This window comes from Clytia hemisphaerica, unplaced genomic scaffold (genome assembly GCF_902728285.1).
Source record: "Clytia hemisphaerica strain Z4C2 unplaced genomic scaffold, Clytia hemisphaerica genome assembly, whole genome shotgun sequence".
NCBI classification, from domain to species: Eukaryota; Metazoa; Cnidaria; class Hydrozoa; order Leptothecata; family Clytiidae; genus Clytia; species Clytia hemisphaerica.
The window spans coordinates 449,122-465,384 of record NW_027104090.1 but is presented as its reverse complement, the minus strand read 5'-3'; the positions used below and the strand labels follow the sequence as shown (position 1 = coordinate 465,384).

Here is a 16,263-nt window from a genome sequence, read left to right as displayed (position 1 = left end):
ACGTAACTTAAACAATTGAAAAAGTGACGTATTCATGATATGCACCACTGGAGAGTCTTTTAAGAACTTTTAAAATTTTCCACTCAATACGTAACTTAAACAATTGAAAAAGTGACGTATTCATGATATGCACCACTGGAGAGTCTTTTAAGAACTTTTAAAATTTTCCACTCAATACGTAACTTAAACAATTGAAAAAGTGACGTATTCATGATATGCACCACTGGAGAGTCTTTTAAGAACTTTTAAAATTTTCCACTCAATACGTAACTTAAACAATTGAAAAAGTGACGTATTCATGATATGCACCACTGGAGAGTCTTTTAAGAACTTTTAAAATTTTCCACTCAATACGTAACTTAAACAATTGAAAAAGTGACGTATTCATGATATGCACCACTGGAGAGTCTTTTAAGAACTTTTAAAATTTTCCACTCAATACGTAACTTAAACAATTGAAAAAGTGACGTATTCATGATATGCACCACTGGAGAGTCTTTTAAGAACTTTTAAAATTTTCCACTCAATACGTAACTTAAACAATTGAAAAAGTGACGTATTCATGATATGCACCACTGGAGAGTCTTTTAAGAACTTTTAAAATTTTCCACTCAATACGTAACTTAAACAATTGAAAAAGTGACGTATTCATGATATGCACCACTGGAGAGTCTTTTAAGAACTTTTAAAATTTTCCACTCAATACGTAACTTAAACAATTGAAAAAGTGACGTATTCATGATATGCACCACTGGAGAGTCTTTTAAGAACTTTTAAAATTTTCCACTCAATACGTAACTTAAACAATTGAAAAAGTGACGTATTCATGATATGCACCACTGGAGAGTCTTTTAAGAACTTTTAAAATTTTCCACTCAATACGTAACTTAAACAATTGAAAAAGTGACGTATTCATGATATGCACCACTGGNGTGCAAAGCACGTCAATGCAAAACATGTGCTGTTCGCTGAGTCGTTAAACAGTTTCACCAAGATATGTAAAATCCAAGAGATCAATATCGATAATTGTGAGAAGTTATCCTATGGTCTTTTATTCCGAAATTCGGTATGTGAAATAAGGAAAGTTACCATTCAACAAACTACAGTCGAAAATACTCAAATCCATGCTGATAAAAAGGATCTACCAAAACCAACGGAAAATGATCTTTATATTGGAGAATATTTGTTCAATTATCCGTATACCAAACCAAGAGAGAAAGCAGAGCATGAATTCACATTCGAAGAAATTAACATTGAAAATACCACAACTACAAAGATCATGGAGCTTTCTACACAGGATAATAATATCAGAATCACAAAAGGTCTTACCATCAAGGTTAATGAATTTGAGAATGGAATGGATATCTTGGAAAGTAACTTTAATATGCAGAATGTAAATGTTAGAGGAAACAAGATTGGTAAGTGACCATCCCGTTTGCTGTAGAACTTTTTCATGCAGTTGCATGTTTTGTTAAGTTACATAAATTCCTCCATTATGGAAACGAACGTTCGATTTGTGTAAGTGATCGCCTTTTCAGATTCAAACTTTTACTTCCTAATAATGGCAGGAGTAACGTAACTTATCCAAGCGTAAAAAACCTCTATTTTACATGGGTGCCTACTGTGAATTATTACAGGACATCTTAATAACTCGTTTCTCCATAACTCGACCACGGGTCTTATTTAGGCCTGGAGAACGGCGAATTTTGCAGGTCCAAGGTACGAAATTACAATTCGTCGTTCGAAAAGTACGGTTCGCCGCTTCAAGTACATATTAACGCTAATCAATATAATGCGCTTAGTAAGAATTCGCCGGCCTGGAATCTAGAAATCGCCAGAGTTAATTTTTCATTCGCCAGCCTACCAAAAACAAAGCAAAACCCCTGCTCGACGTCCCTTATAACTCAAATAAGTTGTCTAGCCCGTCAGTTAAAAACCCGTTTAAACAAGCCTCTGTAACTTCCCTAATCGAACAATTTCATTCCCGCTATGCTCTGTTTCTTCGAAATATATATCGAGATCAAAATTGGGCTTTTCCAGAAATAGTCCGTGCCCCCTGTTGAGGATATCGGATATCTAGGGGGTTAACGGTTTTTGTTCAAAAGTGGATATCCAGGGGGTTAAATATCTACAAGAGAGCGGATATCCAGGGGGTAAAGTGTCTTTTCAAGTAGAAAATAAGATATCCAGGGGTAAGCATCTTTATAAGAGAGGATATCCCGGGGTTGAGCAGATTTTTAAGAGTGGATATCCAGGGGGTCTTTACTAATAAAGTAGGATATCCAGGGGGTTCGATACTTCGAGAAATCATTATCCTCAACAGTGGGGGTAAATTTGTTTCTGGAAAAGCCCAATAGATATCACTTCGTTTCAATTTCCAGGCAAAAATCTTATCCAACACAAGAAAGGAAAGCTGGTGATTGACACAATAGAAGTCAAAGAAAACAAAGGCATCGAAACAACAAAAGCATTAATCTATGAAGCAGCCCCTGACGGCACGTCAGAGTTTGTATTGAGAAATTTCGAATTGATATGGACAAACACGAGTGATAGTCATCCACCATTACTGGATATTTTTCTTGGTGCTGGATATTATTCATTGGAGAATATTAGGATTGAGAGTTATTCCAATTCGACAGTTACCACGGCTGCAGTAGAAGTTGGTTCTCCCAATGCTAAAGGATATAAATCCACGATTAGCAATGTGACCGCATTTTGTACGACTAATTTGAAATCGAAGCAGAATTTGATTGGCAGTATACGTGGCAAGAAATTGAGCATGATTTGCAAACCGTGTGAAATTAAAAAATATACCATGCAAAAATCTTTTTTACGCTTGAAAGGTAATAGTAGTAAATATGCTTATAAAACCTACAAGGATGATGACCGCAATCAAAACAACTTATTGGATGAAATTCTAACTGATGATGAGTCACGCGAGTTTACATGTCACGATTGTCCTGTTGGAGGTTCATGTAAAAATGGTATCCGAAGCAGTGGTAATTTTTATGGCTACGACCAATCTGATGGTCAAGTATTATTTACTGCTTGCCCTAGAGCATATTGCTGCACGAAGAAAGAATGTAAAAGTATTGATAGTTGCAAATCGAACAGAACGGGAACACTGTGTGGAAGTTGTAAAGAAGGTTTCCAAGAGGATTTCTTCACAGCCAAATGTGTACCAAAGTCTAAATGCAAAAATAGAGCTGTTTTTTGGTTCTTCTTCGCCCTCTCGGCACTCGTTGTCTGCGTTCTGTTTCTCTTCATGAAAGATATTACAGTATTCCTGAAAAGTCTTTTCGGACGTTTGTGTAGTTGCTGTTCCAAAAGTGAAGAAGGTAATGAGGTTGATCAAGATCAAGATTGGGAATGTAAAATTTCCAGTTCTTCTGCTGCTGGTCATGGTAATGAAGACGAGGTCCAAGTCATCATGATTGCTAAACCGGAAGAAGAAAAACAGCTCACAATGTCTGGTGCTTTCAACATCATTGTTGGTTTCTATCAAATCCGATCTCTCCTTACCGTCGATCTTGGTACTAAATATGAGAATTCAACCACTTATCAGAGTGAGATTACAAGAATCTTTGACCTCGATTTCACCTTTATTAAATCCATATGCCCAATGGAAGGATTGACAGCTAAAGGAGAAGGCTTCATAAAGAATCAATTGATCGTCATCTTCATGCTGTTATGGGCGATTCTTTTCCTCATCATTTATTTCGTTTTGAAATTGGTTAAACGTTTTCTTGGAAAGAAATCTCCAGAGGTACCATCCACTGATGAAGATAACCAACAACAATCAACTGCTAATGGCAACCAGCAACAGAACAATGGTGAAGACACTGCAAAAACAATTGTGTCTGACAAATTACCTTTTCATGAACGAGTTGGCCTGGGAATGATTAAAATCATCTTATTCGGTTATAAGAATGTTGCTACCTTTGCTATCATCTCTTTTCATTGCGTCGATATCAAAGGTAATTATTTCCTTTATTTATAACATCCAGTTTAATTGGTTTAGAAAAACTCAAATGCAGTGACAAACCGAATGAGGTCTTTCTTGGATTTCCATACATTGAAACTATCGGGAGCGCTCTCTCACAACAGCAATAATGAGCCATATTATGCTGGAATATCACTTTAGTAAGTTAGTTAAAGGACATCATTTAACTTTATCTCCTCCCATTTCCTTACACAGCCTTTATAAACAAAGAAAAGAACAACTCCCGCGTCAGGCAAGAACAAAATTTTGAGAAGTTCTGATTATTTTGCTTTGTCAGCAAAGAGGCACGTCGCATGTCGTAAAAAAGAATATCCTTGTCATTAGTAGAAGGAAGGAGTGTAATAACAACATCATCATAGGATCTACACATCAGATCATGAAATAACTTCAGGCCTAACTCTTGGTCTATAGGCATGCTATTCACTAGTGACCCCACCGGGTATCTTATTAATAGGTTTCCCAGACAGGCACACAACGATGTTTTCAATAGAGATTTTAAATAACGTTTTAAAACACAGCTGATTGGCTTAGGTTTGAAACTCTCTATTGTTTCATTAAACGTGCAAAACAGTTGCATGTCGTAAAAAAGAATATCCTTGTCATAGAGAAGGAAGGCTCGAAACGAAGGATAAGATAAATCAACATCATCATTATTGTAGGTAAACTGGTTCTCTTCATCAATGGAGATCAACCATGCTTTCAATGGTGGCAAAACTTGGAGATTGTATTCTTGGTCTTATGGGCAATCCCTTTCCCAGCTGCACTCATGGTATCATACCGAATGTATATGAGGTACGTCATCTCTTTGAAGAAATTTGTGGCAATTTTGATTTTCCCGTATTTGGCTATATACTTCATGTTTGCAAAGAGGAGTACGATATGTCTGGCTACTGATGAGAATGATGAGAAAAGAGTGACAAAGCTGTTGAAAGAAATGTTTGAAGAAGCTTACAGAAAAAGAAATGACAAAGAATACTATGTCTTCTGGGAGACTTGGAGGTAGGTTACAATATTCCTTTTCATGTTGGTAAGTTCTATAAACATTGACAAAAAAATATTTTTAAGATCATAGAAAAAAGCACACAGGGAAAGCGTATTTCATCCTCTGTGAAACTTTCAGTTAAGTGTTTACTAACTATCAACTTTTACTTTCCAATTTCCTAAATATTTGCCAAGTTTAACTTTAACTTGGGAATAAGCTTTCAATAATTTTGAGTCTTCTTTTGGAACTTTCAAGTCAAACTGCAGTGACAAAGTTTCAATAAAATTATTATGTCTAGTTTCATAAAAGGTGAAAGCATCGTAAAACAGCAACCGATGGGATGTATTAGTTTGACGTACATCCACTAAAGGGATAAAGACGTCTAACTCCAACTACTGTGTGTAACGATAAAACAATTCAATTAGCTTAGATTAAGAAAAGATTCCCCGCAGCAATAATAACTTTTACTCCATCATAGATTATACCAACGTTTGATTTTGGCTTTTGTCACTACTTTTGCAATCAACCCTGTCAACCGAATCTGCTATGCAGCACCCATCATCCTGCTTTTTATTTACATTTACTGGTTCGTAAAGCCGTACAAAGAGCAATTCACAATCTTGCATTGGATGGAAGTTATTGGTCTCTTGGGAATCACTTTTACACTGATCAATAACATGTTCCGATCATTTCTCTATGTTTTTGATATCCCCGATCAGCCCCCAATCCCAAAAAGCTTACAAGTACTTTGGTACATGGATCTGATTGCGTCACCTGTTTTTGTTTTGGTATTCTTCTTCTGCTTGAAGCCGGTTAGTCTGTTGCTTTTGGGAGGCCTTGTTACCAGCATATGAAAGAAACGAGATGGAAGTCATCAATCAGCAAAGTCGAACTGACTATTTAACCCTAAGTAACTATTAAGTTTTTGTTTTAGGTGAGACCAATTTGATTAGTTGTTTTACGGGCCCGACCGACCCTGAAATTCCAAAATTTGAAATAAAAATAAAATTGATTTTGGTAGTACATTTTTATTTTCATTGCTTTACAGACAGCGACATGCTCATAATTTTGGTAGTTTTTTTAAGGTTTTGAGAATTTCATGTTCAATTTTTCATTTAATCCATGAATTCGAGCTTTTTGTGTCCTTTTATTTGATGTAGTAGTTTTTGCTGCCTTTCTAACAGATTTGATAGGTGAAATTCTACTTTTATTTTGATTTTTTTCGCCGAACGACCCACCCTCTTTTTTTGGGTAGCTTGGCCCGTAAAACAACAAATTAGATTGGCCTTGCCTTACATTGGTTTTTCCCTGATGATTTATTTAATTTTCATAATTTCATTTGTAAAAGTTAAAAAATTTACACTACTGTCAGTCTCACGCTGGACTATTGTCAGGTCTTGATGATTTATTTAATAATTTATGTAAAATTGAGTATAAAAAATTTAATACTTCAAAGGCTGTTATCTCTACTAGTACTAGATAACATTTCAGAAGAGAAGATATCCTGTATATCCGATAAAGAATTAAATTTCCTGTTTACGGATTTTACACCGTCATTATCTTATCACTTTTGTCAGATGTTTTCCAATCATCTATCAGACCAGATCAGACGTGGTAGCATGACCTCAATAAACATAAACCATTCATTAATAAAGTAAGAATCTTGAGCACTTAAATGGTAAAAGAGCAAGCATTTATTGAAATCTAAACTTGTCTTATTGATATCTAAACTATTCATTTACTTAAATGTAAGATGTTCTTGTAGTAAACAAAAAATATTGTAGTTTTTGGATCTTATCTTAGTAGTTTTATTTCAATATATTTACTTAAGCTTATAAATAATATTTGGTTTATTAGAGTAGAAACTTAGATTGGATCCTTGGAAATTACAATTCAATTCTGTTATTCTAAGCAATCTTTTCTGCATTTTTTGCAGTTTATCTTGAGCTTTTTTGTAAATTGCATTGATTGCATCTGCATATAAATGGACCTCTTTGCAGTTTTCTGATAAATACTTTTTGACACAACTATATTCTGTTAAATTTAGAAATTATTTCAGTTCTTTTGTTAGTTTTTGGCCGCGAATCATGTTTAATTTGACAAAACCCATTAAGGCCTTTCGATCAGGCATAGACTCCAGTTCCAATGTCCAATTGTGGTTGACTTTTTCTAGGAATGGAATGGAATTTTTGTCATTTTGAGGCCTTTTTATTTTTGAGGGAACTTTTGGATTGTTATGGGTAAGTATACGGTCATTTTAAAATGAGTCAAGAACAAATAAAAAACCCTCATCATTCATATAAAATCATAGATATAGTTGTTGCTACAGCTGAATAGGAATCTAGGGGATAAATTTTTGGTTCGGAAGAGGGTCAATACCTCCTAGTCTAGAGCAACCCCCCCTACTCTAGGTTCTAACCCCTTTCAAAATTTGATCAAAGCCCCCACAGAATCGGGGTGCCATCAGGGTTATATTCCACTTTCAAGACATTATTTACCACTCATATTAAAAAACTAAAATGATAGCATATTCACTCTAAAAAAAAGTGCTTTTGAGCCTATTCGCAGTATCCGTTATCATAAACAACTATTTTTTTAAATCCTGAAATTAGTTCTGCAAAAATTTGTTCCACAAAATATTTCTTCCCTTTAAGGTATTACATAATGATACATAATGACCAGTTAGTGAGGGCTGTACTGAGAAATATCCAAGATCAGCCAAAAAGACTGGGAAAGATGACAGAAAAAGATAAAGACTTGTGTGTTTTTCTGACTTCAGAAATAAAAATCAAGATGAATCATGATGTCAATGCAGTCCATTTTCTTTGAAAATTACTCAGGTCACAATAAATTTTCTTAACGACAGTCAACTCAGTGCTATGTAAGCCCATCGTCATGTGAAAAGAACCAATTGCATTGCATAAAAACTTGTACAGACAGTGTCCCAAAAACAAAAAAAACAAAAACCAGGGCGTACTTGGGCAAAAGGAGGTACAGATGTGCCGCTGGTTATGGTATTTTTTCACCTCCATGAGTCCCAGGTAGGATCCCAAAATAATTTTTTGATTTGATTTGAATTAATATGGTCCATGAAAAGTCCATTTTATAGATAGGAGCTAAAATTCTATCCCACAATGCTTTGCGACTGGAAAGGTTTCAAATTGGAGGCTGAAGGTGAAAATAGATGTTTGTTATTGTTTTAAAACTGAAGTTTTGGTCTTTAACTTTATAAAGTATTCAGTGGTGGTTTGTATTCATTTTATATAGCTTCAGCACCGGACAGCACCGAAAAAACATTAAAGATGGTGGGTGAATTCTAGCCTTCCGCGTCCCCGCCACGCGAGGAGTTTTGCTGGCGCGGTCTGAAAATCAGCCTGATGACTGTTAAACTTTACCCTATCAGTGTGTGACAATGTGCGATATATTGATTGCACGGAAGCGCATCAAAGCCCAAGCTTTTTTTAGTATAGTCTCGCTTACCCAAACACTGCAATCCCACATAGACTTAGGGATCAAGACTAGAACCCCTAACATGAACATTTTGGCTGGCCAAAAAAAATTTATCATCATTAATTTTGTCAATTTACAGAACCGTTTAGTCACTAGAAATATTCAATTTTCAAAGTTTCATTTTTTTGTTCATGTTTTGTTGTTTGTTGTGCTTCATTTTTAAAATAATGAGGAGGAAAAATTACCATCGATCCTGCAAGTAAAAAGAGGTATATATTCTGATCAGTCTACAAAAAATTCCCTCGCACAAAAAATAGAATATATCGCAAATTAATATATGCATAAATTGTGAGGAAATATATACATACTAGCCGTCCAGGCGTCGTCCGAGACGACTTCTTACTCCTTTTAATACGCTCGCTTCGCTCGCTTTTCTATTTTTCAGAAACTTGTAGGGATTTGTATACAAATGTACTTATTTTGCGAGAAGAAATGTTCTTAAATTTAGGCCTTTTTCGTAAAAATTGATGTTTAAAATTTTTAAGGGGACACTAAAATTAATGCACATTAAAAAATATGGTGAAAGTATTTTTAGTTGAATTTTGATTTTTCTTCTCCTTATTAATTTGTTGAAAACCTTCAAACAATAATGTTCTTGACTCGCTAAAAATAATGCTCATGCAAATATTGGTGAAAATTGAGTTAAAAATTTCTCGCGAGAAATCGGTCATACTTTAAACGTGCTTTTTTTTGGGTTTTTGGGAGAGGAAAGACTATTATTTTCCTCACGCAAGGATGAAGATAAAGAACAAATAGAAATTCAAATTCAGTATTAGAGGTACTTGGCAACACCGATCACTCCAAAGACCACAGTGCTTTACGGTGGAATATAAAGAGTGCCTTTTTTCAATACCTCTTAACAGAGTCAACAATTATTTAACAATTAAACTCAATGCGTAAGTAAAAGCGTTTTCATTTTGCTATCTCAATAGAACAAAAAATAGCAAACATTGATTAAAAAATTTCATAATTGAGCTATTGCACAGTCAGTTGTGTTTCTCCATCAAGAGGAGAAATGTGCTCTCTTGAATGGAAGTGCACTTGGCGAATAGAATTGAATATACAATCAAAAAGGCGCGAAAAAAATTGCCGTGTATTTAAAAATTGCTAGCGAAAAAGCCTCATGCGAGAATGGGAGAGTTCCGATTTAAGCGTATTATAATATAGATTCTTCAGATTGTATATTTTCACCCACGTCTCTAGAGCTTCAGCGCACTGGGGCAGAAAATACGCAATCTGTTATTAGGTTAAATCAGTGTCACCTTTTAGCTAATTTTAACAAAAAGATTACACACGTAGATTCCATTTTTCAAACCTCAAGGCTCAGCAGCACACCCCCCGTCATGATGGTAGTAAGTAGTATGCCCCATCCCCGGCAACAAAATGATAATAACATATAAATTACCTTTCAATACTGTGGGATTGGGTTTAGTTCAGTGTTCATTTTGTGTCTTGTTGCTGAGGTTTCTGAATCCAACTGCCTTGCAATTTGAACATTTTAGACACCACACACCACGTGCGCAAAAGTTTAAAATAAAATTTCCCGCGCTCATGGACATGCTAGTTCTCATACTGCCTGTGTACGCGAAAATGAAAAAGCCTGATCGGTCTCGGAAAAATTGTGGCATATTTTAAAAGTCGGACCCGGACCTTAGACCCTGACCCTATTTCGGACCCAAGATCGGACCTCAAATCGGACCCTAATTCGGACCCCAAATCGGACCCCGATCTTCAAAAGTCGGAACCCCATCTACAAAAGTCGGACCCCGATCTACAAAAGTCGGACCCCCATCTACAAAAGTCGGACCCCCATCAGCAAAAGTCGGACCCCTCGAATTTATTCGCGCTGTGATACTCACGGTAATCTTGGGTCCGAAATAGGGTCTGGGGTCAGGGTCCAAGGTCCGGGTCCAACTTTTAAAGTATGCCGACAATTGTCCCGGCTGTCAGATTCTTTTGGCGCGAAATTCGGAACGAGCGCGAAAGGCTTAAAAAAAATCATAGAAGGAAAAATTAGAGAGCAAAGACAAGAACATGAATAAAAGGCAAGAAATTGGAAAGGGTCTGCATCATCAGTGGATGCTTGTTGTAACCAACAAAATGGACGGCGCTACAAACTAGCTGTCTATATGTCTTCAGTTCAGTTGCAGTCACAACAAACACACTTTTTACCAGACGATGTCAGTCAGTCAAGTTCAAGAGCAGCCACCGGCAGATTTTTTTGAAATATCTTTTCCTTTTTTTCCAGGAGAGTAAATTTTATAGATAAATCTAGGAGAGACTTTCCTCAAAACACCCGGGTAAAATCCAGGGGTCGCCTTAAAGGGTTAAAGATATCTGTTCTTAAAATCCAGGAGCACATTTTAAGGAAAAACACATACAATTTTCCAGCGGACAATCTGTTCAAAAAATCCAGGAGCTAAATTGTGAAAAACACAATCAGATGCCAGATTTTTTTTTCCAGGGAGCTTCATAATTTTCTTAAAAGGTCTCATTTTCTAGGAGCATTTTAACTTTCTCAGAGAATAGCTGCTATATTTTTCCAGGAGCATAATATTTCTAAAGAACAGATATACATTTTACAGGAGTCCCATTTTTTCCCAGAACAGATGATGTAATCCAGGAGAGCCCAGGATACAGAACAGATATTTCATACTTCCTAGCTGGTGGCTGCTCTTGAGTCAGTCAGGAACAAGTGCAAATTAGTATACCTGTGGGCAATCTCTCCTACTTAGGACAGTTGTACCCTAATTTGGAGATTTAGGTATCCTAAAAAGGAGAGCAGACACTCTGACCTGAATTTTTTAGGTTACTGCTTCGATTCGCGTTTGGAAAACAGTGAAAATTCCAAGAACTTTTTTGTGGCCGTTATACGGCCAAAATACTCAATTTTGAATTGAGTTTCAAAACTCAATATTTGGAGAATTTGTATTTTGTGTACAAAACTGTCAAAAAGATGAAGATAGTGAGCAAAATCAAAATGTATTCTTTCTATGATGATTGAAAATAAATTCAATTCAATACATTTCTTTCTATTTTTGCAAATGCAATGCTTAATCTGGAAACGATAATTACAAGGTCTCAAAAGAAGGTTGTCTATTGCTCATTCCGACATTTTAAATTTTCCGGGGGTTTTGTTGTTTGGAATTGATTAACTAAGAGTTAGGTAGGGTCAGGGTTGCTAGTAACGGCTTGTCACTGTGCCGGGTGCATACTCGGCGCCTTTGGCCCCGCAGGGTTGCTAGTAACGGCTCGAATTTCAGTCAGGTTAAAAGTCGATGTCGGAATAAGCAGTAGACAACCTTCTTTTGAGACCTTGTAATCATTGCTTCCCTGCTTAATCCTTGAAAAAACGTAGTGGTCTAAAGAAACGACTATTCTTTTTTAGAATCAACCTTACAATCTAGTTTTTATATTTATAAAAACTAGATTGCTGACGTGTGAAAAGGAATGTCGGCGTGAATGATCCTTTTGTTTCGATAATAACATCAAAGCGGGAACTAATTTTCTTCTCGTTTCTTTCTTTCCTTTTTCTTTCTCATAAGTTCAAGCTTTCCCTCAGGCTCTCGCAAGCGTGGTTAGCTCAAGTGGTTAGAGTATCTGTCTCGAAAGCATGGGTTTCCGAGTTCGATCCCTCTGGGTGTCATATTTTTCAATTCTTGAAATTTCTTATTTTAATTCTCTTTCTATTAAAATGAAGGTCAATCAAACAAGTAACTAGCATATATTACCTCCGTTTTTTTCTTCTTCAATCTTTTTTTTACCACAAGCGATTATTCAAGGCTGAGATATAGAAGAACGGGTATAGGCGTTTGCGCCTGCGTTTGGTGACTGACAGTTTCAGTTTCAGTTTCACTACTTTCACTTTCACTTTCACTTTCAGCCAGCGAGTGAGCAAGCATGATAATTGATTTCCGGGTCAAAATGTTTGACACTTGATCCAATCGTTTGCTTATCTTTCTTGCGTGGTCGTCATTTGAATTTCAGTATTCATTGCTTATAAAATACGGTTGTTATAAGGGTATCAAACTCCTCACTAAGAGGGAACAGATCATAGATTCGAATTGAACGCGTAATTACTAATAGCAATTAACATTACATAACGCGTCGATGTCTCTTCACTCCCATGAAATGTGATTCAAAATTAAAGTGATGAGCACGAAAACAAAATCAAGAATTGGAAAATTTGACACCCAGAGGGATCGAACTCGGCAACCCATGCTTGTGAGACAAACGCTCTAACCATTTGAGCTAACCATGCTTGGGAGATTTTGAGGGAAAGCTTGAAGTTATGAGAAAGAAAAAGGAAAGAAAGAAACGAGAAGAAAATTAGTTCAAAAGGATCAGTCACGCCGACATTCCTTTCCACACGTCAGCAATCTAGTTTGTATAAATATAAAAACTAGATTGTAAGGTTGATTCTAAAAAAGAATAGTCGTTTCTTTAGACCACTACGTTAAAATAAACCCTTCATAAGTGGCCTTGAGGGGTTTCATAAAAAATTTTGGTTACTTTCGAAAGCCAAAACTCAATTTCTAAGTCAAAAAACGGCCAGTGACCAGAGTGCTTGGAATTTTGCCTGGAAAACTATGCAAACCTTTTCTTCATCAAGATTTGCACCACTGACCAAAATTTCAAGTAATTTCTCTGGCGGGTTCCTCGAAAATTAACATCCTTAATAATCTGCCGTTCAGAGCCTAAAATTTTGCAAACACGAGCTAAAGATTTGTTTTTCATTTTATGGAGCAGCCCTCTACGGTCCGAATTTCAAAATGGTAGCCTTATAGAAGGAAGGGGCCTGGTGTGATTTTCGTGCGAAAAAAGCTTTGGTGTATGCTAGTTAGCACATTTTGAGTGGTTTTGGGCTATAGTTTTGCATTCCGCCAGCCAAACTCGATGAAATTCAGTACACGATCTCATTTGCTTATTATTTACATCTTGGAAGTGGTAAGATGGCGTGGATGTCTCTGGTTGGTGAAAAATACAGGTTTTTTCGTTTTTAGTATCCTGATTATGATGTTGATTGCTATTTTGGATACTTTTTTGTATCCAATTTAAGATACTCTCCTAAGTAGGAGAGATTGCCGAAGGTATCCTAATTTGCACTTGTTCTTGACTGTCAGTTTTATGGCAAGGGATAATCACAAATTCAAGAAAACTAGGTTTTTCTGTCAAAAACCTCGTTTTTCTGTAGAAAACCTAGGTTTTCCCAGTTTTCCCGGAGCTTATAAATTTTCAAGAGAAAACTCAGGTTTGTCAATCGCGCTTTTAAATGATCGCTTTTAATATCGAAAAATCGTCTGCCGTAAAATTCGAATAAGTAACTTAGATTTTCTGAAAAGAAGCATCGTATTGGTCTTTTTTTATCAGAAATTCATGGTTATGTTTGTCTATTGCTCATTCCGACATTTTAAATTATCCGGGGTTTTGTTGTTTGGAATTGCTTAGGTCGTCAGGGTTGCTAGTAACGGCTCGAATTTCAGTCACGTTAAAAAAGGGGTAATTTTACCCATATTATAATAACATTACCATCTTATCTCTCGTCAGCTGAGATTTCTTGTCTTTTAGGCAATTAATTTTTTATTTTCTGGTTTACGGACATTCAAAGATGGACCAGAGGATGGAAAAAAAATAAAAATAAAATTGCTCTTTTCAAACTTTAATGTTGGAGAAAATTAAAAAAAAATGTTTTGAGAAGACTTACATATATACATTAAAGAACGTTTTTAGTAGTAGTAAGTCTTACTACTAAAAACGTTTTAACCTTTAACTTGCCCTTCTTGCTTTTATAAGATGTAATTTTCTATAAAGTTTCCTTTTAATGGCTGTTCAGTACAAGGTCGGAAGATCATAAATGAATAAAATATTTGTAAAGTCCAATTTTATTTTTATTTTATTTTTGCAAAAAAAACGTCGGCGATTCCGTAAACCAGAAAATAAAAAAGTAATTGCCTTAGTAATTCATCAAAACAACATTGACCAAAGGAGACATGTTCTATCAAAAAGCTTGAATTTTCTGAGATCTTGTGTTTTCTTTAGAAAAACCAGGTTTTTGACAGAAAACCCAGGTTTTTGGCAGAAAAACCGAGTTTTTCTTGAAATTGTGATTTCCGCTTGCCATACAGTTGAACCATGGTCGTGGTGTGGGGCTTTTCACAAAAACGAAAAACATATCTGGACTTATTTTATACTTTCCAGTCTCTTGTTCGTAGTTTTTCTGACTTTCTGGTTCTATGTGAGTTATTTTCTATGTTTTCTAACTGACTAACGACTTACCGAAAGATCGTCACCGGTGGGATGCGAACCCACCAAATAAAATGCAAAGTTCCGTCGTTTGGAAGCCCAATGCCTTATCCACTGCGCCACGGATTCATGCCAGAAAACGTTTCTGATGGCTATTTATATTGTACAAAATACAGACCAGACTATATTAAGAGAAAATTCCAAAAGAGTGCTTTTTTCTAGCTCCAACCCTAACCCTAACTGATAATAACCCAATTCCTAGCCAATCTGATACGTAACCACACCCAAACCACACCCATACCTAACCCTACCTGGTCGCCTGCAGGTCCTGACACTATTCCTGCATGCCAAATCCGAAAATAGATATATGTCTTTCACTTCAATCAAGTTTCGTTATTCACTAGCCTATTACATTTTTCGTCTGTCGTCGTGATTATCCTGGTATGCTTAACCTCAGTATTCGCGTGTGTTCCACTACAGATTTATTCATTCATTTCAATTTAAAAGCCTACTCTGTGCGAAAGAGAAATCGTGTATTTTTTAATATGCCGTTCATTAACTCAAATCAAATGACTTTGGAGGTTCAGTGAAATGGTGGCTGAATTGCCGTCCCATGTTTTGTCAGATAGTCATAAGTTAGAGCAGTTGACGGTATTGTGTTCAATTACTGTTCAATGTGTTGTTCGATTTCTTTTCCGTAGACCTTGACCCCAGGGGGGTACTAGGGTTGGCGAACACTAGGGAATAATCGAACAGTAATTTCTGGTAATGTTCGATTACTCAGTTTAATTAATACAATAATCATCACTGTTCGATTTGGTTCGGTAATGGAACAGTTATCGTTCGATTAGTTCAATGAAATTAGATTGTTTGATTACGAAAATTGGTTTGATAATGTTCGGTTGACATCGTCTGGTTTTTACAACAATTTCAGACAATACAACGTTTAGGAGTCTCGCTATCTCCACCGTGTTCCACCGTAGAGGGGGTGGGTAAAAATGTGCACTTTAATATTGTGGAAGGTTAGAGGAATGTAAACATTGTCAATTTATTTATTTCCTTTTAAAGAGAATGACTTAGATATTTGAACATGATATCAATGATAAAAGAAAACGTAAAATGTAAAAGCTGAAAATTTGTAGAACAGAAGAATGAAGCGACTGACAACATTAAAAGATAAGCATTGCATGACAAATCTAGCCTATACACTTCTTTAAAATTCAAAAGAAAATCATGCATGCTTATTTTTTAATCAATTATCTATGTTTGTTCTGACAAAATGGATTTAAAAAGCTTTTAAATAAAAGGTCCTGTTTCTATGCTCAATTCACTATAATTAAAATTTTTTGTTGGATTTTTTAGTTATACATATGAGAACAATACCTTCAGTTTTATTGAAAAAGAGGATTCAAGAAAAACAAGGCAATGAAAAAACGGTAAGACTGTTTTTTGACATCATTACCTAGATCATAATCATAAACTAATAATAATGATGATATTTTGTAAAGTTACAGTAGCGTAGCCA

At 35.8% G+C, this 16,263-nt stretch overlaps 1 protein-coding gene across 1 annotated transcript; it reads left to right on the top strand.

Moving 5' to 3' along the window:
* Positions 1–919: 919 nt before the first annotated feature.
* Positions 920–6,580, top strand: LOC136812707 (uncharacterized). The gene is made up of 4 exons (XM_067069232.1): positions 920–1,418; positions 2,382–3,977; positions 4,663–5,002; positions 5,464–6,580. Exons 1-4 carry the CDS (start codon positions 920–922, stop codon positions 5,837–5,839), a joined length of 2,811 nt encoding a protein of 936 aa, XP_066925333.1. The 3' UTR covers positions 5,840–6,580.
* The last annotated feature ends 9,683 nt before the right edge of the window (positions 6,581–16,263 follow it).